The sequence below is a fragment of the Rhineura floridana genome, chromosome 6 (genome assembly GCF_030035675.1).
Source record: "Rhineura floridana isolate rRhiFlo1 chromosome 6, rRhiFlo1.hap2, whole genome shotgun sequence".
Lineage (NCBI taxonomy): Eukaryota > Metazoa > Chordata > Lepidosauria > Squamata > Rhineuridae > Rhineura > Rhineura floridana.
In genome coordinates this window covers 136,041,329-136,068,245 of record NC_084485.1, presented here as the reverse complement: position 1 = coordinate 136,068,245, position 26,917 = coordinate 136,041,329, and the positions used below count along the sequence as shown (strand labels likewise).

General features: G+C 41.1%; 1 protein-coding gene across 2 annotated transcripts in view; it reads right to left on the bottom strand.

Moving 5' to 3' along the window:
- EEIG2 (EEIG family member 2) overlaps nucleotides 1–26,917 on the bottom strand; it is an 85,791-nt gene that overhangs the window by 43,617 nt on the left and 15,257 nt on the right. For both annotated transcript variants that reach the window (XM_061633880.1, XM_061633881.1), the window contains exons 2-6: nucleotides 11,368–11,488; nucleotides 9,621–9,650; nucleotides 9,187–9,303; nucleotides 8,362–8,408; nucleotides 1,432–1,538 (exon numbers count right to left, since the gene is read on the bottom strand). In XM_061633880.1, the coding sequence (XP_061489864.1) occupies nucleotides 1,432–1,538; nucleotides 8,362–8,408; nucleotides 9,187–9,303; nucleotides 9,621–9,650; nucleotides 11,368–11,488 (422 nt within the window). The remainder of the gene's footprint in view (nucleotides 1–1,431; nucleotides 1,539–8,361; nucleotides 8,409–9,186; nucleotides 9,304–9,620; nucleotides 9,651–11,367; nucleotides 11,489–26,917) is intronic.

Below are 26,917 nucleotides of genomic sequence, written 5' to 3'. Positions count from 1 at the left end.
TGATTTTCTTTAGTTAAAACCTATTCTCATGTTGCAAGTTCTATGATATTTGCTATGTATATTTTCTTTGCTGCTGGGGCTTTTGCCCTTTGGTTACTTTCAGATTTACCACTTTGGACTCGTCGTCATGAAGACTGGAGTGGGAGGGGCTTGAGCCCCAGGTTTTAACTCTAGTGCATTCTTGCCTTCGGATGCTAGATGGCAGTACTACTCAATCTGATGGCAGGCGTACCTGTGAAAATCACCCTTCAGGTGGGTCCAAGGGACCATTCTCAGTATTTTAAGCCATCATGTTTTATCTCAGCATGGCATACAAGGAAGCAACATGCAGATGAAAAGTTGGCACCGGGTTTTTAAAATATTTGTTTACGTATCTGGATTGATCACTTTGTTTTCATGATACTATTTTCTAAAATGATCAAAAGACAAAATGGAGAGAGATTAGAGGGATTTTTTCATGTGGGAAACATGAGATAGAGGAATAATTTCTGCTGATGTACTCTGAGGCTTTAAATGTTCCTGATTGGGTGGAGAGAAAGTAAGCCACATCTCTTTTTATCAACATAGATGGCTAGGAAGGCTACATTTTGCACCCACAACATTGTGCAATGTAGCAGTGGGGAACCTCCACCCATAGTTTTCTAATGCCATGGGGTCAGTTTTCTATCAGGCCTCTGAATCTAGCCCCCATGGCCATTTTGGACAATGTCCTCCTGTCGGTCACCTGAAGTCATATGACATCAGGTGAGAAATCTGTTATCTCCAGTCTTAGCTCTAATCATCACAATGGTAAAATCAGAGATAATCCTCTGCTTCCTGCTGTGGTTTTCCAATGTCATATAGCAAAACTGCTTGCAGAAGACAAGCCAGTTCCCACCCCGGTCTAATGAATTTTCAGTCACTTATGTGGCCCTGTGCGTATATTTGTTTTAAAGTCAGTCCCACACTTGAGGTGAGTCAGTTTTGATAACGAAGAACTGACCTACATATTCAGAATACCATTTTCCTGGAATTGTACCAGTTCAGAGCACGGTGGGGTACTGCATGTTTGAATGGTGCCCCACATTAAGAACAACCTGTCCATAGGGGATTGATACTGCAGGAAGAAGGAATCCAACCCCCAACACACTAGCTCTCTGCAGGGGGAAAAGGCTTTAAATTGGGGGAGAATTAAAACATGCAACCCCTCAACCTGCTCTCAGAAGTGATGCAATGCTTTTCCTAAATGTATAGACTATCCTTGAGGTACACCTTAGTTATACCTGAATAATTTTCCCTACAGAGACTCCATTCTGAAGTATGAAAACAACTTTGCCAAAGTACAGTTTTTCACCTATATCCTAATATCAAGAAAAACCTGTGGAAGTGGTATTCCCATTTATCCAAACAATTTTTTTCCCCTTAGCCCTCTTCCATAGCGTTGCTCCCTACCTGATATAGTTAGGTGTGATGCTTTTGTGTTCTCTACGCCTTTCCTATCTTCATTTAGGGATTCTGGTTCTCCAGCAATTGTTATAGACATTGCTGTGGATGGGGGCCTGCAATGAAACAGAATGAAATGAAAACTATCTATCTGTGTTTGTCTAAGGGAAACAAGCATGTATTTCACATATAATGCAAACAAAATTCAGCAAATTCATATCTATTCCAGAATTATTATACAATTTATCTTTGCCAATGCCAGTAAGACTCAAAGAATGGTCAATCTGCAGAATTCATATCTGTACAAATTCATTTTAGTTAGTGTCATGGGAAAACCAGTATTTTAAGAGTGGTTATACTAGCTGGACTGTATTTCAGTGTCTTATAATTGATGTTTTTACATTTAACTAATTCTGCCTTATGTTAACTCAAATTTCAATAAATAGAAGATTTATATTTATCTCCTTATACATACTGTCCCCCTACTACTTCCTACTGTTTTCTAACTTATATACTGAAAGCAGTATTTTGTGCAGGGTATACCACATCCTATATCACCAGTCAGGAAATTAACCTTGGAAATAGAAAAGCCAATTAAATATCAGTGTATTCAATTGTGTCATGCAGGTTTAAACAAACAAGTATTTCAAACAAATATAAGTCATTATTGCAGGACTGCAAAAGCTGTGACCAAAGAGGTCAAAAGCAGCTCTCCACTGACCTACTGTGGCATGCCAAAGCCCAACAACCATATATAATTTATTCTTTACATTTACATCCCACCTTTCCTCCAAGGAGAGCTAAGTGGTGCGCATGGTTCTCCCCTCCCTATTTTACCCTCACAACAACCCTGTGAAGGTTAGGCTGGCAGACAACGACTGGCCCAAAGTCACCTAGCAAGCTTCATGGCTGAGTGGGGATTTGAACCCTCATCTCCCAGGTCATCGTCCAACACGCCAACCATGTACTCTGAGGCAGGCAGCAAAAATAAGTTTATCATGCTTCTGATGAACCACTATACATGACTGATGGCCCTGTGGCTTGGGTCACAATTCCTACAAGTCTGTACCATTCAAAACATTGCTGATGTGCTTCTCATTTGTTTTAATAGGGACTCTGTAAGAGCACATGTGCTGGTAAAATAACCTGAAGGGTGAGCAGCTGCACTGCTTGCTGTATCCTCTCAGGCGTCCTCTTAACATGGAAAAACTGACTTTTTAAATCATTCTACAAAATGCTTTTCTGACTGGGAGAATTAACATCAGAAACAAGCACCATCTGGATCTTCTAAAATGTACTTGGGAAACAATTCTTTTAATTTTTAAGAACTGAGTAAAATTGCATAGCAGTCTTGAAAATATGAAAAGCTTGCCATAAAAACAGTATTTCAAACAGAGGGCTTACACCACATAATTAGTGGACAGAGACAATGTATCTGGTTCACCAGATCTTGCTTAGTTCCAAGGGCCAAAGCTAGCTCCAAAATCTTTCTACCCAGTCCCTAACAAATCTCTGATCCCAAAGCCATCATCCCCCTCCACGCTATTACAATCACTATTTCTGCAAACTGAGACGCAGGGAATGTGTTAAGTCCCCCAATAGGCTCTATAGAAGTCCCTCCATACATTCCTATATACAAGCGGCTGTTGAAGAAGTGCTCTACCAAAGCCTAGGCCAGTAGTTCCCAAACATTTTTTCCCACAGACCACTTGAAAATTGCTGAAGGTCTTGGTGGAACACTGAAAAAAAAATTCTGCTTCTTGTAGCAATTGTAATGCACTGTGCTAGATGCTGTATTATTTTAATTGTATTTTAATAGCTTCTTTTATTTCTTATATAGAAATTGTTGGAAGTGGGTCAAGAGCAACTCCTGTTTTGTTCTTTTATGTTCCAGAAGGGAGATAGAGTTAGGGTCCTCCAGATGGATAGGCTTGATTACCTTTACCTGTGATGCTCTTACTGACTTCCTTCCATTGTTAGACTGATACGTCTTAAGAAAGCTTATCTGCCCCTCCTCCTTCCTCCCTTTCCTCTCTTCTCTTCACCGACTGTCCTGTCGGAGAGAGAGGAGACACCTTTGTCTCTCTCTCTCCTAGCCATGGGGGCAACTTCCAAGCCTGGGTGTTGCGCCTCCAACTTAGTTAGTTAGAACTAGGTATGCCTTTCTACCTACTATGTATTTCTATAAATAAAGTAGCTTTTCTTATTTTACTAAGTCTTAAGTCTCAGTGATCTCAACAGCCTGCTTTCTTAGGTAAATGCACACACCGGCACACACGCACTTCAGAACGCTGTTGTTCTCTGCTTAACTAATATACAAATTTACACAACAACAGAAATAAATTGTATAGAATTCAAATGTAACACAATAAAATACAATATAAGAAATAAAAGAAGCAATGAAAATACAATTAAAATTAATATGAATATTTAATGCGAACATGCTACAGACCACCTGAATGAAGCTCACAAACAACAATATGGGAAGCCCTGGCCTATGATATTCTTTACCTGGTAGATATGAGATTAAACATTTAGACTCAGGGCATAGACTCATTACACAAATTTGCATGTGCTAATTTTAATGAATAGATGCACATTTAGATCACTGAGCAAATTAAGATGGGTGACTAGGGTCTCACTTTGTGGAACGTTCAGCATTCCTATAAGCAAAGTAGTAGTGGTAGTAGTAGTGGCAGTAGTAGTAGTGGTGGTAACAACAACAACAATAGGAGAGGGACCAGAAGATCTGGGTCTCAGTGCAAAAAACCTTTCTATGTATCTCACATGTGTGCAAGCAACTCAGTGGGTGGAGCAATGCCCTTCAGCTGTTGCTCAGATCTGAATTAGATCCCTTTAAAACAGGGGTTACAATGTGGTGCTCACAGGCACCAGAATGCCCCCTAAATGTCTCGGTAAATATCCCCTCAAAAATCCATTATGCACAAGAAACCGTTTGCTGTTACTGTTCAATTCCTGTTTGCATTGGTTTGGCCTCTCCTACACTGAAACATGTCCACATTTCAGTGAATGTCAGGAATGGAAGTCCAACCTCTTTTCCTTTCTGAACAGATGAGAGGTGCAAAGAGTTTCTCTCTATGAGTGTGGTGGTGGCCTTTTTCACATTGAGGGGTGAGGGGTGCCCACACCATTATGTGGGCCAGTTTCATTTTCTGTTCTTTTAGATGTGGCATCCATTTTGTGTTATGCCATGTACCCATTTTGTAACTTAGACCCACTGCACTTTCTCAAAGTTCCAAATGTGTACATTGGCCTAAAAGGCTTGATCCTTTCTTTAAAAATACAGCTGCTGACCACAGTAGTAGTGAAAGAATGCCACCCAACAGAAACTTTATAGTAATGTTTGCAGAAGAACTAAAAAGACTGGATTGGTAACTAACCCTTTGTTATCATAAAGTTAACTATTAAACTCAAGATTCTAGTGGTAGAGTTCCAACAACTTCATATCAAAGAACTAATGTGTACTCAGTTACATCTTATCAGTCATGATGGAATGAAGATGCTGTCCCCTACTTGAAAATAACAGTGATCACTTCAATACAGTGAGTTCCAATGTGACATCAAAATAATAAATCCTATTTTAAAATAATAAAAAAGCTTTTAATGGTCCCCAAGGACTCTCAGCTATAAGGAAATGCAGATAACACTCAATACTAGTGATGTTTGTAGATGTCCTAATAAATTTGACTCAAATAAAATATAGGAGTTTGCAATCCTGCTGGTTTCAGTAAACAACTACTCATTGAACTGACTCTCCATACAAGATGCATTTCATGCTGAACCAAGCTAAGATTCCAGTTTTAATGGAATTATTTGCATTCTAAATGAGAGGTAGTGGTTTAACAAGAAGTAACTGAATTACAGGTTGAATGCAGGACTGATGCTTTGATACATAAGCACTTAACATGAGAGCTTACAAATTAGTCCCTCACTAGCATAAGCAGGCCTAAACAATGCTAAAAGTAACAGCAGCACAATTGTTTAGGATTGGGGGTACAATATTTATTTATTTATTATTTATTTATTAAATTTCTACACTGCCCCATAGCCGAAGCTCTCTGGGCGGTTCGCAACAAGCAAGACAACAAAATACAATTAAAACCATTTATAAAACAATTTAAACATACTAAAATACAAATATACTAGCATACTAAGATGCTAAAAATAAGTTGCGATGTTAAAATGTTAAAATTAAAATTATTAAATTATTAAATTTATTAAAATGCCTGGGAGAAAAGGAATGTTTTAACCTGGTGTCGAAAAGATAGTAATGTTGGCGCCAGGCGTTAAAAGAGGAAGGTCTTCAATAGGCGCTGAAAATAATAATGGCATTCATTTAATTCCTTAATGTGTTGCTATTCCACTATTTTTGTAGGAATTTTTTTTAAAGATTTATATTCTGCACTTTTGTTTACAAAAACTCAGTGCAGCTCCCAAGTATCGGTTTCAATCAGCTTAAAGAGCCTCTTCACACATTATGGGTGATAACAATGTTAGTCATACTCAGAGTATTAACTTACCTATTCATTTCAATGGATCTTCTCTAAGTATGACATAGTAGGATATCACTCTAGATTTATAAAATGTACATCCAAGGTATTTTAGAAGTAAACATCTGAAGAAGCAGGACTGCGACAAATACACATTTGCAAACATGCACATCATGTAATCATCAAGGACCCAGGATTGGCTACTGCTCCCACTAAAGTTTTCACTTGATGGCAATCCCAACTTAAACCTTGCAAAGAAGCTTAAACCTGGTCTTACTACTGCTACAACTATAGAGTTAGATATATTTATATTACATTTCTACAAAATTGCTTTAAAAAAAATAAAAATACAACAAGCTTTAGGCTTTTTCTTTTCATAGCTTTCTAGGGGATTAATTGTTAAAATTTAAGGCAGCAAAAAGTAATCTTCTGACCACTTTTTCTGCTTGAGGCAAAAATAACATCTGTCTTTGGTACTATAGCACCAATACATTCTTGTTTAAATTTATTTTGGCCAGAAACGCCAACTCATAAGAGAAACATTTTCTAAAAACCAACATCACTTATGATTAAGAATTTATGCTCTACTACAACACTCTCTTTTTTTTTAACTTAAGATTTAACTTTTGCAGCATAACTGATGGAAATAAAAGCTTCCCAGCTGCACTACTACAATTAGTACATTTGCCAAGCCGCATGACTCATTGCAAAATACCTCATTAGTCTAGAAATTCATCCTAACCACTTTTTCCTTTTGGTGCAGTACACAAATACAGTTTGCTAGAGCAAAAATTCTCACTTTACACTTCTGAAGCTGAAGGCCAACACAGTAAGACTGACAGCATAATTAATCCCAAACATATTGTTTAACATCCTTAACTCAAGGTACGCATTTGTTTTCCTGATATTTTAAAGTCTCAATGAAAATTTGTTTTAAGAAGTATCAATAAGGATACGATTATCAAAAAAGCAACACCATTTTCACTCAGCAGAAATCAATTTATCTAATTCTCCTGAATTTTTGCACTATAGTAACTGTATTGGGGGGGAGTTTTAAGGCAACTGATGCGATTCAGAATCTTGCATATGTAAGATCCATGCAAGTTGCTATATTTTTGTCCAAATTCTATAGACATGCTAAGCCAATCCAGATTGTATTTAACTCTCCTGAGCTTAAAACATAGTGTGTACTTCTGTGAAGATGGGATAGCAACTAGAAAAGGCAGTACCAAAAAAACCTCCCACCAAGTGTTTAAAAAGTGACCCACTTCAAATACTGAATTTCTGACCCTACAAATCTGTTAGATTGGGCATGTACTCTGTGCCTGCACGTTTCTTCTAACCCTTTCACACCAGGCTTACTACAAGTCTTCTTGGTTTGTTAAACCACAGTTTGCTATGATGTCCAAACTGGGAAACTGGTTTGAGGGCTTTTTACAAATCAGGATAGTTGAGATTTCATGGCAAATGGTGGCTACTAACAGTAAACTTATTCTACAAGTGTGGATCCTTATGTAGCCAAAGTGATATCATCCTTGCACAAAAGGGAGGGTATCAGCAGTCTCGAGAAAACCAAAGTTTGAAGAAGTACAAAAATGCTTTAGAAACAAAAACTCTAAGGGGGGGTACTCCCAAAATCAACCCTATGCGGATGGAGCATGCTGAGTGGTCATGGAATGCTACCCAAGTGTGGGGGTGAGGGAACAGAAAAGCAGGGGAAGGTGTAACAGGCACAGCTAGAACCCTGAGCAGGAACAATCCACACTGCAACATTTTGTTATACGTCCCACTTGTCAACAAGTGGCTTTAACCTAGAGCATGGCTTATGTGTTAACACAGGATATGGGCAAATTATGCAAAATAATCTGAGCTACTCAACATAGATTTTCAGGTCGTGTATTGCAACATGGACCTGTATTTAGTACATGTGCAGAATACTGGGCATGTAAGTACATAGTTTTAACGAAACAAGCAACAATCAGTTTGGCTTGCAATCATGATACAATCCACCAAATGGAATTCATGTGCTGAGTCCTATGCCTAGATCTGCTGCAGTAGATGAACAGAAGAGTGTATCCAGCAACCCAGTAACATATTCTCCCTGTTCTAGCCCATAGGAACTTCACAAATTAACCACCATTTATTTTTGCCCCTATGATTCTACAGACTAGGGCGATACAGCATTATCTATCAAGCCCTGCATTTGCATCAATCTCTATCGCCTGCCCTCCAAATTACTGAAGAGCACAACTGCCTGCAAAGGGATGAGCAATATCAAGACAACCAAAGTAGGCCTGTAAATATCCAATAATCATTACAACTTGGTAACAGTTCTTTTTCTATGATTTGTACAATTTATTCAAGAATTCCATTAGCTAATTACAAAGCCCACTTATAACTTCATCTGCTTTGTCATATGTAAACTTACGTTTTAAAGCATGGGTCTCCAGACATTAGCTGCATGCTGATCAAGACCTGTAAGTTAGGAAGAATGGTTAGAAATAAAACCAGACTAAAACTCCAAGAAGTATGACATGGGAAAATTCATGACAGACATTTTATATTTGAGTGGAGTACCTCACAGAGTTACTGTAAAGATGAATTATTAACTAACAGTAAAGCTCTTTGCCAACTAAAAATACTCAAGGAAATTAATAATTATAGTTCATCTGAAAGAAGACAGCTTTTAACAGACATAGAATGTTATAAAAGCAAGTACCTCATTTAATTTCATTCTCATTTCTACGATTTCAGAAGGAAAAGGATTGGAACAATCAAATAATATACTTTCATAACAAGTCTTGGCACAAATTTGTTCTAAGCTCTGCAGTGAGGAAGTGGAAAGGATTTTCACATCTCCATTTATCATATAACAAGCCATGACTGATGGCAAAACTGGCAAATTCTCTCTAGGAGATCACAAACTAAAAAGCTACCTTGAAAACTAATTTTCTAATTAGTTTACTTTTATCCTATTTGCATGGCTGCATTTACATAAAAAGCATTTAATAATTTTGCTCTGCTGGACTTGCACTGCACTATATTTGAATATCTATTTCCAAATTTCTACTGCAGTACCATATTATGATAACCTAATTGCTTGAGCTCTCATCAGCTGTCCTGACAGTGTTCAGAACTAAGTTACAGCTCTATTAAATTAAAGCTATGCTTTGCTTTCCCATTCAACGTTAAGGAAAAATACTCTCCTTTAAAAAAAATGGAAAAGGGGAGAGGGAAAAAAGCACATAATTACTTTGAGAATTGAATTATCCTGTCTTGTGTTTTTGGTATCGTAACCTTCCAGTAAACAGCGACGAGTGGTATTTCCTGATCCAGCGAACTCTGCCAGGTTGAGGTCTGCAAAACCCAGCTATTGATAAAAGATTAAAGTTAATATTTACAGAACAATCAAGGGACATTGTTTAGGCCTCTAAGCATTCAAACTAAAAGTAAATCCCAAGTTTCTTTCAAGAAGACAAGAAAAGCATGACACAGGTGAAAGGGTGGCTAAAGCAGCTACCACACAAATAATTCATTGTTTTCTGGATACTATACAACAAATTCCTTTAAAGACTATTTACAACATCCAGTATATTTAATGACAGGAACCACAAATCTTTAAACCAAAATTATATATAAAGAAGGAAAAGGAGGCCAAGTATTTCATTGATATGATTGCATTTTTACCTTTGCATAAGCCTTCCCACCTTTTAATTCCTGCAACAACAAAAAATGGTTATAGTTTAATATGAAAATTGCCAAGGCATTAACACATGGCATACAATATGTTCATTTACCAGACAGCAAGCAATGCTATCAAATCTTGAGGAAGTTCTATAGCGAGTTCACATTTTGAGGACCTCCAATATTAGTGATGCTATTAAAGGGAGTTGACACATAGTTACTTCCCCTGAATCACAGAGATCATCAGATGGGACTTTGCTGATAGTGCCATGCCCTGTGAAATGTCATCTAGCAGCAACACGAAAGCAGGCCTTCTCTGTAGTGGCACCTAGCCTCTGGGACGCCCTCCCCCTGTGATTTGGGATGTACTGATTGCTGCATGCCTGTTTGCTCAGGCCTGACCATTAGCACTGACCCAATTGCTGTATGTTATTGATATCGGTAATATGTTTTTTTCTATACTTTCCCCCCTAAACTTCAGTTTTTTGCTTTGAGATTACTTATTTATATACAGCTTACTATTAACATTAATAATAAATGAATAGTTACTTCTTAGCTTTGATCTGACTAAAAAAACATTTTAAAGTGCACAGCTACCTTTTCTACACCCAAACGTTCCTGAAGAAGCTGGAACTTCAGGAGGTAATGACTTCCAATTCCATTCTTCTTGCAGTGGGGTCATTGCCAACACTTTACAAAGTCTACTAGATTGTTTTAAGCTATTACCAACAACAAATACAAGATGGCTTGAATGAATCCATTGGTGTGCATATCATCCTAATCCTGAGGTGTAGAGCCTATGGCCCTCCAGATGTTCTTGGACCACAACTCCCATTAGCCCTGGTCAGAATGGCCAATAGTCAAGCAAATGGAAGTTGGAGTCCAACAACATCTGGAGGGTCACTGGTTCCCCATCTCTGCCCTGGTCTGAGAAAGTGTGTATTAGCCAGACATATTAAGACCAGCTCAAGTTAGGTAAAGTAGATAGTTGATGTCAAATTAAATGGATTCAAATTATATAGGAAACTACTGTCTCTAAATTTTTTCATAGGACTAAATCCAAAGGGCTTCTGCTCACACAAAGCAGGTGCCACAGACTTCCACTCATCCCTCTTCAAGTTGCAGTCCCATCCGGCACCTAGCCAAAGGTCCTTTTTAGGAGTTGCAGGGAAAAGGAAGTCAGTGGAGTGCTGTAATGAAAGTTCTTGGGTCCAGTCTGTTATTCAGTGACAAAAGCAATGTTTCTTATGTGTCTGAAGAACACTAAGAACATCTATCTTGTCTTTAGTACAATCTGAAGAGGTATATTTGTTAATAAAATTGTACTATTGTCCTGAATTATTCTTTGCTCCAGCTTCTCCTCCTAGAAACATATGAACGTTTGAGCAACTTTTGGAAGCTTTACCATTATGTCGTCTGGTTTTTCAGATGGGTGTTAAAGAAACATATTGCTACCTTTCCAGAACCCTCAAGGTTAGGCAGGCTAAGAATCCCTACCATTAATATTGTTTGAAGCTATCAATTTGTGAAATACACTTTATAGCCATCAATAAGCAATTACTTGATTTTTTTGCAAAATGGTATTTACAGATAATTCTGTTGTTTATGTTTTATGAGATCAGGAGAAAAAATATTATAATTAGAGTCTGGAAATACAATAAATAAATGGTATACATTACCAGTTCTTTAGAAGCACACTGTCACAACATAAACTACAATGCAAATATCAGAAGATAACTTCCATTTTTACCTTCCGCACAGACACTCTGCAGATGCAGGGATCCAAAACCCCTGTAGTGGCACTTGCACTCATTTTACACATAAATAAGAACCTCTTCTTCCAATGGACACAGTTTGCTTGCACCACTTCCCTGTGAATCAAAGAAAGTAGAAAACATTGAAAAAGAAAATACAAACTGAAAACATTCATAAAAACAAAGAACATTAAAACAAAACATGGCAGGTTCATTTCTCAAGTCACAACTCTCTCCTACAATCATTTATCTCTTCATTTAATTGTTAAGAGCCTTTTGAAATTATTTTCTACTGGTAAAATCCACAAAATACTGTTGTCTGGTATCCCTGCTCTTTTCAGCAAGGAATCTGCAGAGTCACATTCAGAAGAAAGTCTGAAGAATGTAGTTTTGGTACCTTTGCACACAACACTATCACAGTTTAAGCCCCATGTACATGTCAGGGGTTCCCCTGGTTCCTCAGCCTTACTTCACATAAAATAGGCTTCTGTAACCCTTTCTCTGCCACCAATTCACACAAAATAGATCTTTAAACCCTCCTGAAGGAAGGCTTTAGGCGTGAGATGACACCACAACTAAGAGTCACAGTATAAATCTTGAACTATGTTGTAGGTTTATTAAAGGGATATTATTTATAAAAGGGAACAGGATTGCTTATTTTGGGACCTTATAGGTGCCTGCTGACAGGTACTAACAGTACTGCTGACAGTCTCCAGAGATACCGTTGCTGTAATCAGCCTTTAAGTGGCTCTCCCTTCAGACCAGTTTCCCTAAACTTCCACCTCATCCTATTATTTATTTATTTTTATTTATTTATTATTTTATTTATATCCCGCCCTTCCTCCCAGCAGGAGCCCACAACCCACTATTTCCACAACCCAGTCCAGCTATTGGGGCCAATCTGTCTTTGTGCCCCCAAAGCTCATCTGGTTGCACTCCTGGCTGCTTGGACAGCTTAGCCAGTGTTAAATTCACACTTGTGTCACTTCCCTCTGACAAGACGTTTTTTCAGAGCAGCCCTTAGATTCATTCAGTCACTGGCTTCATTCTGATCTTCACCAGACCACTATTAGTGACACCCTGGGTGATGATATATAGGCCGTAGTTTTTTCCTTAGCTATTCCCATTAACCAACTCCTCACTTCAACTCCAACAATCACCTACTGCCATTTCTAACTGTTAATTCCTTGACTGATTGTCAACTCCAAACTGCCTGGAACCTCCAGCCCCAATCAGAATTTACCTGATCAGGCCCCATCTACTAGAATCTTAAAGCAATCACGTCTCTCTTCTTTCAGAACTTGTCACCAAGCAACCACTGCCAAGCAGATTTGTATCAATGTACCAAAGCAAGGCCTTATGGCAGTCACAAAGGTCATATAATATTTTTTAAACACAAATATACACATATATAGCATTTCTCCACAGTACACAAGCAGGAAGAAGCCACTGTGAGCCTCGGCCTTATATGCTCCCACCTCCCCTTTCCTCTTCCTATGTCGCAGGGCTTAATTCCACTTTCCACAAAACTACATTTCTCATTATGTACAAACCAGGTAAAGGTACAGGTGTCTCCGCACTTGTAGTGCGAGTTGTTTCCGACTCTTATGGTGACGTCTTGTGACATTTACTAGGCAAACCATATATATGGGGTGGGATTGCCAGTTCCTTCCCCGGCCTTTCTTTACCGGGTACTCATTTTACCGACCACGGATGGTGGAAGACTGAGTGGACCTCGACCCCTTTTACCGGAGATTCGACTTCCTCCTTTCGTTGGAATCGAACTCCGGCTGTGAGCAGAACTTCGGCTGCGTTACCACTGCTTACCACTCTGCACCACAGAGGATCTGGTACAAACCAGAAACAATGGTTTAAAATAAATTCTCTTTAATTTAACAATACAGCTTTTATAATCCATAAATTGAAGTTGGCTTTTCTGAAACTTAACAGAATTTGTTTTAAACCACAATCCCTGGTTTATACACAACAACTACCCAGGTTTAGAATATAAAGCTAAACTCTACTGAAGTCCTCCCAGCCGCACAAGATGATGATAGGGGAGTGAGAGTGCAGAAACCCAAGGCTCATGGTGGCTCCTTCCTGCTTATGCATGTAGCATCAAGCCATGGTTTAGCATAACATGATAACATGACCAATTTACTATTTATACTCAACAGGGAGCTGTAGCCAATCATGGCTTCCTCACAAATGCACCAGTAAAGACAGCTTATTCAATTGCAGCAACCAGATTGTGAAGACTGATTGGCCTGCTTTGCCAAGCTTTTGAGTTAAGTTTTTTTGTGTCCTCTGCTGTTGTAAATTACATTCTTGTTCTGCTGTTTTATATTATATTTTGATTTTATGACTGTGAGCCATCTTTGGGACCTGTGTGGAGTTGAAAGGCAGGGTAAATTATTTTTATAAATGTATTCAAATGTAAGAATGTAAAGTATAGATAGCTATAATGAAAAGACTTTGTGTTGGCTTCTTCACTTTCACTTCTCTTGATTCCTCTCAGTTTACTTACCAGATCTTCAAAATATAACCTGTTTAGATTTGATTTTGCCACCAAGAATGTGCATTATTAAGATGAACTGTTCTCTTATACCCTCAAATTAATTTTGCACATGTCATTTTGAAGTAGTAGAGAACCTCTTATCCTTTGGTTATCCTTTGTATTCCAAACAGAGAAATTTAAATTAATCTGTTATCAGACTTTGGGTCCCAATTTAAGCATGAAACCAAGAATATAAGAAAATGTACCTATAGAGCATTTCATGTGCCCAGCACCTCATTTACACTTGGTTGCTGTGCCTGCACATGCAGAGTCAGCATTCAGGAATCTGCGGCTTCTTTGCTGGTGTGCCAATGCTGCATATGTAGCAGTTGAGGGGCTGGTTTAAATATGGAACGCTGCATGGCTAAGTTTTTCTTACAAGCCCGGCATCATGTTTAAATCAGGCTGTGACTTCTCTTACTACTCTGTACCTGAAAGGCAAAAGGCTCAACTAAATTCTAAGTTATTAAATAATTTAGCTAGATTTGCTCTAGAAATGAAGATAGAACAATGGGTACTGTGTGCAACTTTTTTTCTCCTGTTATTTGTTCAGTATGGGTTCCCTCCACTCTTTCTGAAACTCTGAATAAATTATTCTGACATAAGTTTGCTAGTAAGCATACGTAACAAAAGAATGCACGAGTGCATCCATAAATAAAAATCAATCCAGCCCACAGCTCACAACCTTCCTCTGTGGAGTCAGACAGAGACTGGGAAATGAAGGCCAGAGAAAGGAAGTATCTGTGAAAAACTATGTCAGTTTTAAAAAGAGGTGGGGAGGAAGACCACCTCATAATTAAAAAAATGCCTGGCTTTTCCATACTGGCAGCCAGTCACTAACAAACTGATATAATGAGGCTGCTGAAATCTAGGTTATAACAAGCCACAATTTCAGAGTCTTCAGCTAACAAATGTGACAGCTAGTATTGAGGTCAAGGAAAAAAACAGAGCTCTGAGTATGCATAGAATGCTGTGGTGAATTCTTTTGTTCTGTAAGAAGCTCCAGAGCACATTTCCCCCTGTATGCCAGGAAGATGCATTATTCTGCAGGCTCTATTTGAAATTTACTTGGCAGTCTGAAGACAGGAAAGAGCAGAGTAGTGGAAACATCCAGACTGAATTCTGCTTTTAAATTTTTTTAAGACAACCCTAGATAAATATTTACTCTCTTTTTCTAGGGGAGGGAAGGAGAAAGTTTAGAACTTGACACCTGTTAGAAAACTTGCAGTACTAACAGTACATTTCACAGACTAGATATCTTCAAGTTTAAACCTATAAAGGCGGCATTACATGTTATGCCTGCTGTGTAAAACAGTACTGTTTTCTCACTTAACATGTAAAGCATGGAAGCAATATATGCATGTACACCTATTTTTGATAATCCATGCATATGCATATATTACTTCCATACATTTTTTTTATGTTTCACACAGCAATGGTGCCATACAGAAAAGGTTCCTGACAGAATTTGGAATGCTTGGGTTGGGATGCTTCACCTTAGAGCAAGTATTCTTATTGCAAGAAAAAATTATTGCAAGAAAAATATATTGAATGATACCCAATGTTGCATACACACAAGTGGGAAGCATTCAATGGAAAAACAAAAAAAGAGAACCAATCTCAAGACGCTGAAGGGTATTACAGATTTAATGATGGCCAAGACAAAACTCCTTGCAGTGATTACAAAATGGATCTGTCTGAACTGTCTATAAGGAAACATTAAAGACCCTAAGGAATGCCTGAGCTGGTCAAAACACATTGGGCATCATTAAAAGTACAATACTCTTTAGCACCTTGGGACTAGTTCTCTCAGATGTCCAATGTTAGTCACACTCAGAGTAGACCTATTCAAATTAATGGACTTAAGGAATTTTTCTATTGATTTCAATGGGCATACTCCAAGTACGATTAACGCTGGTGTGATGTTCCTATATTAATGTATATATGGTAAGTGTTGGTTGTTTAGAAGATACATGGTAAGTGGAGTGAAAGAGGAGGGGGAGTGAATGGGCAGTAGAATGCTAGATGATTGGCTGAGTGTTTAAAATGGCTGAACGTATAAAAGGAAGAGAGACAGTGGAATCTGGGGGGAGAAGAGAAAGAGTGGGTTGTTTGGTGGGTTTGAGAGAGTGGTTTACCAGGAGAGAGTGGAGAAGGAGGGGGGTGGAGTTCGGATTAGTATTGAGTAAAACCATATGCTTATGTGCCTTAAGAAGAAATCTTGTTAATCTTGTTAGCTTTGTTATCTTTAATAAATACTTAATTTGGTTTACCAAAGGCCTGATCCTTGGCTGGGGTTTCACAGACCAGAAGGGAGGGTAAGGTAATGACCAAGGCTGAAGGGGAACTGTAACAAATGGTGGCAGCGGTGAAGAGAATAACAATACCAGTATTCAGAGTCTCTGGGAATACTAGTATATGTGACTGGTGGTTGCCTAGCAGGGGGATCTGTTGAGATCTGTGCTAGAGCGGGGAGAGAAAAAATAAAATAAAGGACAGTCCGGACTGGTGGAGTCCCTGGTGGTGCCTAGTGACAGGCAGTAGCCACGCGCAGGTAGGAACCTGACAGGGAGAGCCAGGGAAGGGCGTCACAGCTGGCTTTTTATTCATCTCCTCTGCATCTTTAGATAAAGGTCTCATTCTTGCAACTATATTTAGCATGATATCCATTGTATAGCTGAAAAGTGTGAACACAAGATTTTCGTCACAATCATCTAAAAGGAGTATGCAAACAAATGCACTAGGACTTAGACTAAAAGTTTCAAGGCAAGATTGAACAGCTGCAGTAATATGTATTTTATCAAAGCACTTAAAGATCCTACTGGATTCTGATAATGAAATTCCAACCTATACAGTATTTGGTCGTACTATGAAGAAAAAAGTTCACTGAACACAAACTGGGTTGTTCTTTTCTCTGCTTTGAGAATTGTCCAAACTGAAAATCAGGCTAAAAATTCTTAAATAAAAAACAATTTTGATACTACAACAATTTCACAAACAATTTAATATTTTTTACCTACAACTGAAAAACATTTAGAGAAACTTAGCCATCAACATACTGTATGCAGCTAAATGTTGAGAAGTTTTACATGACAGGATTTTCTAAAATCCCCTCCAAAACTGTTTGACACTCACATTCAGGGTCGGATTATCCATTAGGCTTAGTAGGCTGAAGCACTAGCTTCAGAGCTACAGGGGTCCCTCCGCTCTCCTTCCATGATCTGCGGAACCATCTGCGGACCACCATCCCCCTGCTATCCCCCCGCTTTACCTACCTTTCTGTTGTTTTTTGCGGTGCACAGATTTGCCATCAATAAAGGTGGCGGCCGAGGTTTCCTTAAGGGGCTGAAGCCTCTGCCGCCATCTTGGCTGATGGCACCCATGCATGCTACACGTGCGCGTTGCTGCCATCAACAAAGATGGTGGCAGAGGCTTCAGCTCCTTAGGGAAACCTTGGCTGCCATCTTGATTGATGGCAAACCTGCGCATGCCACAAAAAGCAACAGAAAGGTAAGTGAAGCGTGGGGATAGAGCCCCCCAAACACCAATCAGCCTAGGGGCCCTCCTCAGCTTAATCCGGCCCTGCTCACATTGATGTGGTTATCATGGAAGTGAACTAAGATGACAGCCTACCTGGAAACTATGCTAAAGAACATACTGATAAAAACATTCTACTGTGAGTCAACTTCTTATGAGCCTTGGAATGTAATTTTGCCATATACTATGAATACAGCCTTTAAATCAATATACTGAGAAATAAAAGAATCCAATCCGTATCATGATGTAGCAGTTTCATAGCCATGCTGTAAAAGAGCCCTTTCGGGAATTCCTGCCAGAGTTTCCCTTCCTCTCAGCAGTTCCTTATGCTGTATAGAAGTTTAAAGGGAGTTTCCAAAGCTGGCCCAGGTTTCCACAGGTAGGCTTCCCTCTTATTTCTGATATACTGCAGCAAAGAACTTGTTAAAAAATGAAAAAGCACAGCAGTGGTTGTGTCCCACCACCCAAGAGGGAGAGACAGAACATCTCCAACATCACACTGACCTTGGAGGTGTTCAGAACTCAGTATATCTTGTGTACCATGCCTTGGAAGCACTTTGAAATCACCACTCTTGTTTCTTTTCTCATGTTGCCAAGGTTCAGTGTGACCTCAAGAGCAGCCTTCATCTGTCTCCTGGCTTAGGAGAAAAGAAGGGGCTTTCCCCAATGCTACTCTGATCTCTCAACAGAGTAAAAGATGTGCTTGCCAATGGCAAATGAAGTTGCAGTCACTTGCAAATGCTGCCCATTAGCCATATATTGCTATGCTCTCCCAGGCAATAGGCCATACCTACTTTTGCAGTCATGTGGCAGGCTATAAAAATCAGGACACTTACCAATTCCTGGTGAGCAATTGTATAGCTTGGAGACAGCTATACACTGGACAGCTTGGAGAGTGAAAGAAGTGTGCAGGCTTGACTTAAGTGATTTAATAAATACATTTGTCTCATCTAGACATTTTTTAAAAATAATTTAAGTTTGGAGAGTGGGGAAGAATAACATCATAATCAAAGAATATTTATGGCACAGACTTCACACAAATGTGGATTTACGGCACACTGAAATTCAAAATGTTTTGTTAGAACTACGCTATCTAAAAAATAACAAGGTTTGCTTCCATGAACAAACAATAGAGGCAAACAATATTGCCAACTTCCTAAGCTTGCAAATCACAATTTGCTTAGTCATCTGGGGTAAATATAAATTGTCCAAAGCAACTAATAGAGCAATCCAAATGTCAGAAAGCTAGCAGAGGGGGGACTGGCGGAAAGCTCTGCGGGATCCTCCTCCTGCTTGGGAGCTGCCGGCCTGGCTCCATTAGGAGCCATGCGCACCAGCCAGCTGGAAAGTGCCAACTCTGACAAACAGACCTCTGGGGGAGTAAGCGCTCCTTATAGGCCACAATTAAAATTATTTTACTATGCTGGCGTTTTGGCTGGTGTCATTTGCGGGGCGATTGGGTCCCGGGGGAGGGCTCTGAACATGAGGAGGATCTTGAGTAAGCCCCCTCCGCAGCTCATCCAGCACCACTGTGATGTTCCTATATTAATGTATATATGGTAAGTGTTGTTGTTTAGAAGATACATGGTAAGTGGAGTGAAAGAGGAGGGGGAGTGAATGGGCAGTAGAATGCTAGATGATTGGCTGAGTGTTTAAAAATGGCTGAGCGTATAAAAGGAAGAGTGAGAGTGGTGTGGTGGTGGTGGTGGATGAGGTGAACTGAGTGGGTGGTTTTGGTGGGTTTGAGAGAGTTGTTTGCCAGGAGAGAGTGGAGAAGGAGGGGTGTGGAGTTCGGATTAGTATTGAGTAAAACCATATGCTTATGTGCCTTAAGAAGAAATCTTGTTAGCTTGTTATCTGTGTTATTTAATAAATACTTAATTTGGTTTACCAAAGGCCTGATCCTTGGCTGGGGTTTCACAGACCAGAAGGGAGGGTGAGGTAAATAACCAAGGCTGAAGAGTGACAAATGGTGGCAGCGGGTGAAGGGAAGAATATAACACCACAAGTATTCAGAGCAACCCAGAATTATAAGCAGTCTGAGTAAATCAAAGGGATTGGGACAGCTTTAGCACTCAGTCACAGAGGTAACCAGATAGAGAGACTCAGGCAGAGTCTCTGGGACTACTGGTTATAGGACATGACTGGTGGTGCTGCCTAGCAGGGGGATCTGTTGAGATCTGTGCTAGAGCGGGGAGAGAAACCATAAGAAAGGACAGTCCGGACTGGTGGAGTCCCTGGTGGTGCCTAGAGACAGGCAGTAACCACGAGCAGGTAGGAACCTGACAGGGAGAGCCAGGGAAGGGCGTCACAGCCACCCCCGGAATGCCACACTTCTGGGGCTTCTGCCAGCCCTCCATCCACCAGACTGGCCATCCCCAGCAGACCCCTAGCAGCACTGGCAGTCTCCTGGCGATGCCACAGCAGCATCTAACATCCCAGGCCAGCAGAAAGATGAGTTGGACTGCGCCCTAGGCCTGTTCCAGAGACTGTCCTTTATAGTATAAACTTTATAGCTTATTTTCAGTGGGAATGTAAACTATGAAAAAGAAAACGCTATGTTTGCATGTGCTCAGTTCTTCACTGATTGAGCTTTCAATTTCAGGAGACTAAAGAAGACCTGCCCTGGGAGTGAGTATCTGAGCATCTGGGTGCTTGCTGGTTGCTCCTTTGGGGTGCTATCTCTCAAGACAGCTGAAGTCCCTGGTAAGTGCTGCAAGGACTGGGACCCCCTGCCTGACCCTGGTTCCAGAGAGAGGCTGCAGTTAATCTTGCAGCCTCTTGCATCAGCTGCTTGCTTGGTCAGGAGGCATAAAAGCCCAGCTGCCCTTGGGCGGTGGGTCTACCACTGGTGGGGTCACCACCGAAGAGGCAACACCAAAGGGGATTGCCCCTTGGGGAGCCCCTTAAGGAGTCCTGAGGGCAAGGGCACTACCCCCCTTCTATTACCTTTCTTTTTTGTTTGCTTTAATTTTCTGTTAAACCAATCTAGACAAGATTGTTGGTGGGGAGGGCGTGTGGTGCATGTGTAGTTCCTGCGAAGGGTGAGAGCCTGTGCAGTGAACTGAACGGTAGGAGAAAGTCACTAGATGCCTTCAGAGTGAGAGTCTGTAACTGGCAGAAGGCTACCCCTCCCTGGGTGTGAGACAGGAGGGGGAGTAGATGGGCCCTGTGTGAAAAAGTTTGAATGGGTATGACTGTTCCCAATCCTCGCAGAGGCCTACTGGGATAATTCGCTCCAGCATGTTTTGTTGGTGGGCTCGCGTTGGGTTCATATCAGGTGTTTAGGAGGAGTCTTAGTATGGAGGAACATGGGTGATGCCACCCCAATTTCAGTGATCACGGGTAGAGGGAAATATAGCCATGGGGATGTGGTGAATTACCGTAGAAGACAAGGGCAAGGCTATCTGCGCCTTGTTCCTTGCTGCCACTCCGCTCATAGATGGGTTCCTTGTTGCTCATCTGCTGTGCCCACTAGCCTGTGTGTGTTGTTGTTTAACGCCAGATCGGTACACAGTAAGACCACTCTCATCCATAATTTGATTGTGGATGAAGGTGCCGATTTGGTGTGCATTACTGAGACCTGGTTGGGTGAGCTGGGAGGAGTTGATCTGACCCAGCTTTGCCCACCTGGATACTCAGTGCAACACCAGCAGGGATTGGGGGGGGAGAGGAGTTGCTGTGGTCTACAGAACTTCCATTTCTGTCACCAGGAAATCACTCTGTCTTGGAGCTGGCTGTGAGGGCCTGCACCTGGTGTTAGGCTGAGGAGACAGTAAACTAGGGTTGCTGCTGGTGTACCGTCCACCGTGTCAGCAGCTTCTCTGACAGCTGGCAGAAGCCGTCTTGGCTGTGGTGTTGGAGGAGCCCAGAACAATAGTGGTGGGTGATTTCAATGTGCATGCTGAGGCTACCTCTAGTGTTCTGGTTCGGGACTTCACGGCCTCCATGATGACCATGGGGTTGTCTTAAGTCGTCACTGGCCCGACTCATAGGACAGGGCACACCCTTTACTTGTTTTTTTGCTCCAGAGGGAGGAAGGGGTGGTCTGGAGATAGGGGGGTGGATGTCACCCCATTGTCATGGTCAGACCACTTCCTGGTGAAGTTTAGATTTATGGCTCCGATCCTTCCCTGCAGGGGTGGTGGACAGATTAAGATGGTCCACCCCCAGTGCCTGATGGAATCCACTGGATTCCTGAATGCCCTGGGGGAGTTCCCAGTAGATAGAGCAGGTGACCCTGTTGAAGCCCTTGTCATGATGTGAAACAGTGAGGCGCATTAGGCTCTTGACATGGTTGCCCCCGAGCGCCCTCTCCAGCATTGTGGAGCCCGGTTTGCACCTTGGTACACCAGTGAGCTAAAGGCAATGAAACAGGCTGGGCAATGGCTAGAGCGCAAGCGGAGAAAGATGAGGCTGATCGGGCACAAGTAAAACATCGTAACTGTGCCTACTGTGTGGCGGCGAGAGCAGCAAAGAACGCCCACTTCTCTGCCTCCATTGCATCCTCAAGTAGCCATCCGGTGGAGCTTTTCCGTATTGTCAGGAGTCTGTTGACATCAACTCCAGCAAATGGAGTTTTAGACCCTTCGGAGGCCCACTGTGAATTGTTTGCAAGGCACTTTGAGGGTAAATTTGCTCGCCTCCATAGCAGTCTTGATGCCCCATCCACATCTACTGTAGTCCCCAATGAGGTGTCCAGTGCAACGTCTGCTGCAACTTCTTGGGAACAGTTTCAGTTGATGCAGCCTGATGACATAGACAAGGTGCTTGCGATAATGCAGCTAGCAATGTGTCCTCTCGACCCTTGCCCTTCTTCGGTTATTAAAGCTTGCCAAGGGGGGTTAACCAAGTGGATCCAGAATGTGGTCAATGCATCATTGCGGGAGGGAGTGGTTCCAGGCGCCTTGAAAGAGGCAGTGATCTGACCACTCCTGAAAAAGCCCACCCTGGACCCATTGGTTTATGACAACTACCGACCAGTTGCAAATACTCCCTTTTTAGGGAAGGTGATTGAGAGGGTTGTGGCGCAGCAATTGCAAGTACAGTAGGGCCCTGCTTTACAGCGCTTTGCTTCATGGCTCTTCGCTAATGCAGCCATCTCAATTAGATGCAATTAGACTAAAGCCCCACTCATACAGTGCTTGTTCCGCTTTTACAGCAGTTTTCGGGCATTGCGCACCATTCTATTCAGTTAGGTCCGTTTTTCAGCAGTTTTTGCTTTTCAGCGGGGTTCCGGAACATAACCCGCCGTATGAGTGGGGCCCTACTGTATTCTTGGATGAAAGAGATTATCTTGACCCATCCTAGTCTGGGTTCAGGCCTGGTTATGGGACTGAATCGGCCTTGGTTGCCCTGATAGATGACCTTTATCAGGAGAAGGACAGGGGGAGTGCGACCCTGTTATTATTACTTGATCTCTCAGCGGCTTTTGATACCATTGACCATGGTATCCTTCTGGGCCGACGTGATGAAATGGGTATTGGAGGCACTGTTTTACAGTGGTTCCGATCCTATCTCCAAGTTCGCTCTCAGAGTACAGCATTGGGTGACTGTCTTTTGGCCCCCTGGCAGTTGTGCTGTGGGGTGCCACAGGGTACCATCTTGTCCCCCATGCTGTTTAACATCTATATGAAGCCCTTGTGAGCGGTCATCAGGAGATTTGGGGTGAGGTGTCAGCAGTATGCTGACGATACCCAGCTCTATTTCTCCATAACATCTGAATCGGGAGAGCCGTGCAAGCCCTGGAACACTGCCTGGACTCGGTGGTGGGCTGGATGAGGGCCAATAATGAGTCTGAATCCTAGCAAGATGGAGGCGTTGTGGGATGGTGGTTCCCAAGTTCGGATAATTGGTCAGTTGGCTGCTCTGGATGGTGTTGTACTACCTCTGAAAGAGCAGGTCTGTAGTCTGGGGGTGCTCCTGGATCCATTTTTGTCGCTAGAGGCCCAGGTGACCTCCGTGGCTAGGAGTGCCTTTTACCAGCTTCGGCTGATAAGACAGCTGTGGCCGTTTCTAGGCCGGGATAGCCTGACCACTGTTGTCCATGCACTGGTAACCTCCAGGCTGGATTACTGTAATGTGCTCTATATGGGGCTGCCCTTGAGGTTAGTCCAGAAGCTGCAGCTGGTGCAAAATGCAGCGGCAAGACTGCTCCCTGGGGCAGGGTATCACCAACATGTCACCCCATTGCTGAAAGAATTGCACTGGCTGCCCATTTGCTACCGGGCCAAGTTCAAGGTTCTAGTTTTGGTGTACAAAGCCCTATACAGCTCGGGACCAAGGTACCTGAAAGACCATCTTACCCCTTATATACCCAGTCGATCACTGCACTCTGCAGGTGAGGGCCTCCTGCGGATACCATCTTATCAGGAGGTTCGTTCTGCACAATATAAGAAACGGACCTTTAGTGTGGTGGCACCTACCCTGTGGAATTCCCTCCCCTTAAAGATTAGGCAGGTGCCATCTGTGCTATCTTTTCGGTGCCTTTTGAAGACTTCCCTCTTCCAACAAGCCTTTTAAGTTGAGACCTATCCCAGTCTGTGTCTGTTTCAGAATTGCTTTTAATATGTTTTCTTTAATAATAACTCTTTAAAAAAAATGTTTTTAAAGCTTTTTTAAAAAAATGTTTTTAATGTTGTTTTGTTTTAATGTATTTTAAGGTCTTTTTATGATGTTTTAATGTATTTTTAGTGTTTCTGTTTGCCGCCCTGGGCTCCTGCTGGGAGGAAGGGCGGGATATAAATCAAATAATAAATCAAATAAAAAAAAATATATCCATGCAGAAATGGCTGAACGATCCTGCTTTGTTTTAGAAACAGTGCAGCTTTCCTGCTACTCGAATTTGTGTTTAATTGAGACCTTGTAATTGGATGAGTCAGCTTCGTTATTTGTGCTAGGTTGGTGTTAGAGGACAGTTTTGCAGACACCATGGACTGCAAAAAAGACAACAAATTGGGTATTAGAACAAATTAAACCAGAACTATCACTAGAAGCTAAAATGATGAAACTGAGGTTAACATACTTTGGACACATCATGAGAAGACATAATTCACTAGAAAAGACAATAATGCAGGGGAAAACAGAAGGGAGTAGAAAAAGAGGAAGACCAAACAAATGATGGATTGACTCCATAAAGGAAGCCACAGACCTGAACTTACAAGATCTGAACAGGGTGGTTTACAACAGATGTTATTGCAGGTATCTGATTCATAGAGTCACCATAAGTTGTAATCGAACTGAAGGCACATAACACACACACAGTAATGTGGGACTAACTTGCTTGCTTGGATGCAGTTTATTTCCAGGAACTTTGTTCCTATGCATGTTTACTTGGAAATAAGGCCCACTAGCAAGGCTTCATTTCAGACAACTATATACATGTTGTGCACCATTCCCTCAAGTAAGCCCCACTTACTTTATTTAAAACATTTTTATACTGCCCTTTGTCATTTCAGATTTCCACTGGTAGTGCACAGAATAAAGCGAATACAAAAAACACAAAACCAAGAGCAGATAAATTCTATTTTATCTACTCTACTATCTGTTTTAACTACACAACTCTATATATGTCTACTCAGAAGTAATCCCCATACAGTTCAATTAGAGTTGTCAAGAAAAACTGTTTTTTGACCTGAGAACACGGTTATGCCATGAGGGATTGTGGGTAATATCTAGTTGTGGAATTGCATCCTCTAAGGCACTTTGGCATGTTTGGAAAACACGTAAAGAGACACTAATGGCAGAGATAGTACCTCTCATCCCACTGGGTGAGCATCCTGATTTCGCCATTGGAGATAGTTTGGAAGCCTACAAGCAAACCTACCTATTCCAACTTAAAGACTTTTATGCAGATGCCACTCCACTGTCCAGTGAACGGTGGCATGCACAATTATGGGATAAAAATATAACGTAGTTCTCTTGGTATCAGGTTGGTAATTTTATTAGGCAACCTGGTATCAAGAGACAAGTCCTGAGAGATCTCACTCCATTTGAAGTATTTTTATTGAATGTGGAAGACTTGGATATTAGTTTGGTGTCCCGAACATATGTCCTCCTTTTACTGATAGCTTAAGGCAAATGTGGGATATGGAGTGGGAAGTAGAAATCCAGGAGGCAGAGTAGATATCTATGTGGACTAAATTTCCATATTAAACTCTAACTGCAGCGACAAAGGAATTACGTTAAAGGTGATTCAAAAATTCTATTTAACTGTAAAATTAACCTGTATCTTTAAGACTGCCTCCCCTCTTTGCTGGAGGGCTTGCACAGAGAAAGGCTCTTTCACCTTTATGTAGTGGACCTGCAGTGAAGTTCTGGGATGCAGCATTTTCAGAAATGGAAAAGATTACACATCAAAAAATACACGGAACTCCTGAATTAGGTCTACTAAGTTTGTCTTTAAAGGATGAGCAGTTCGTTTTATGTTAGTGGCAGCCAGGTCTCTTATTGCTCGATTTTGAAAAGACTTGAAGGGCATCTCCATCCTCTTGTAGTACAAAAAAATTGGCAGTTAGCATTAATAGAAAAACACAAAAGATAAAGATTGCAAAAGGCAGAAAACAAAAGGACACATTTGTTGCAGAATGGTGGAGTTTTATTTTCTACACTAATGAGGCAGATAGCAATATAAAAGTTCCCAAGGTTTTATGGATTTTGTAAAAGTGATTTTTTTGTTTGAACTATATCCTTTTTCTTTGTATCTAGGTGCAGAAAAATTGTATTTTATATATAAACACACACACTTTTGTGGCCTCTCAATATGTAGTCAAGACATTTTTAATTTCCTGTTTTTGTGCCCTACTGTTTTGGTTGTTTTGTTATATCTTAAATAATAATAATAAAATAAATCTAAACAAAAGGAAATGCAGACGGATAAAATCTTCTGCTGAGAAGCAAGCTGTTCCCACTAGCTGAGCCATGAGCTCATTAACTGAAGGCACCTGTATTATCTGGTCTGAGACTGGTACTCGGGGTCATCAAACATCTCAGCTAGCTATGACAGTGTACAACTGAGAAGGTGCCGAAATTGCCTGGAACATTCCACCTTCCAGAAGCCATTTGATTGGCTGTTAGACCCCTTAGTTCTTGCTATGCTTTATCCTATAAGAGAACTTTGTCTAGATGCTCCATTTCTTACCCTGATGCTACATCCTGAATTATGTGTTCCTGATGGGGTCAGGTATCCTTGCTATCCTAAGCTCTGTTTAGAGTTGGGAATAATTAGATTTGTTATTTTATCCTGTGGTTTAATATTTAATGTTCATGTTTATTGGGCATTTATGCCTATGCCTTATGGGTGGTTCTGGGTTTAAGGAATTTTATGTTGCTATTTTTAGGCACTTATATTTCTTAATAAAGCTACCTCATATTTACTTGTGTGTGTGTTCTTCCAGGTAAGCTTTTGATTCTAAGTCCGGCATCTAGGCCTCTTGGGCTACTAGCTACTGAAT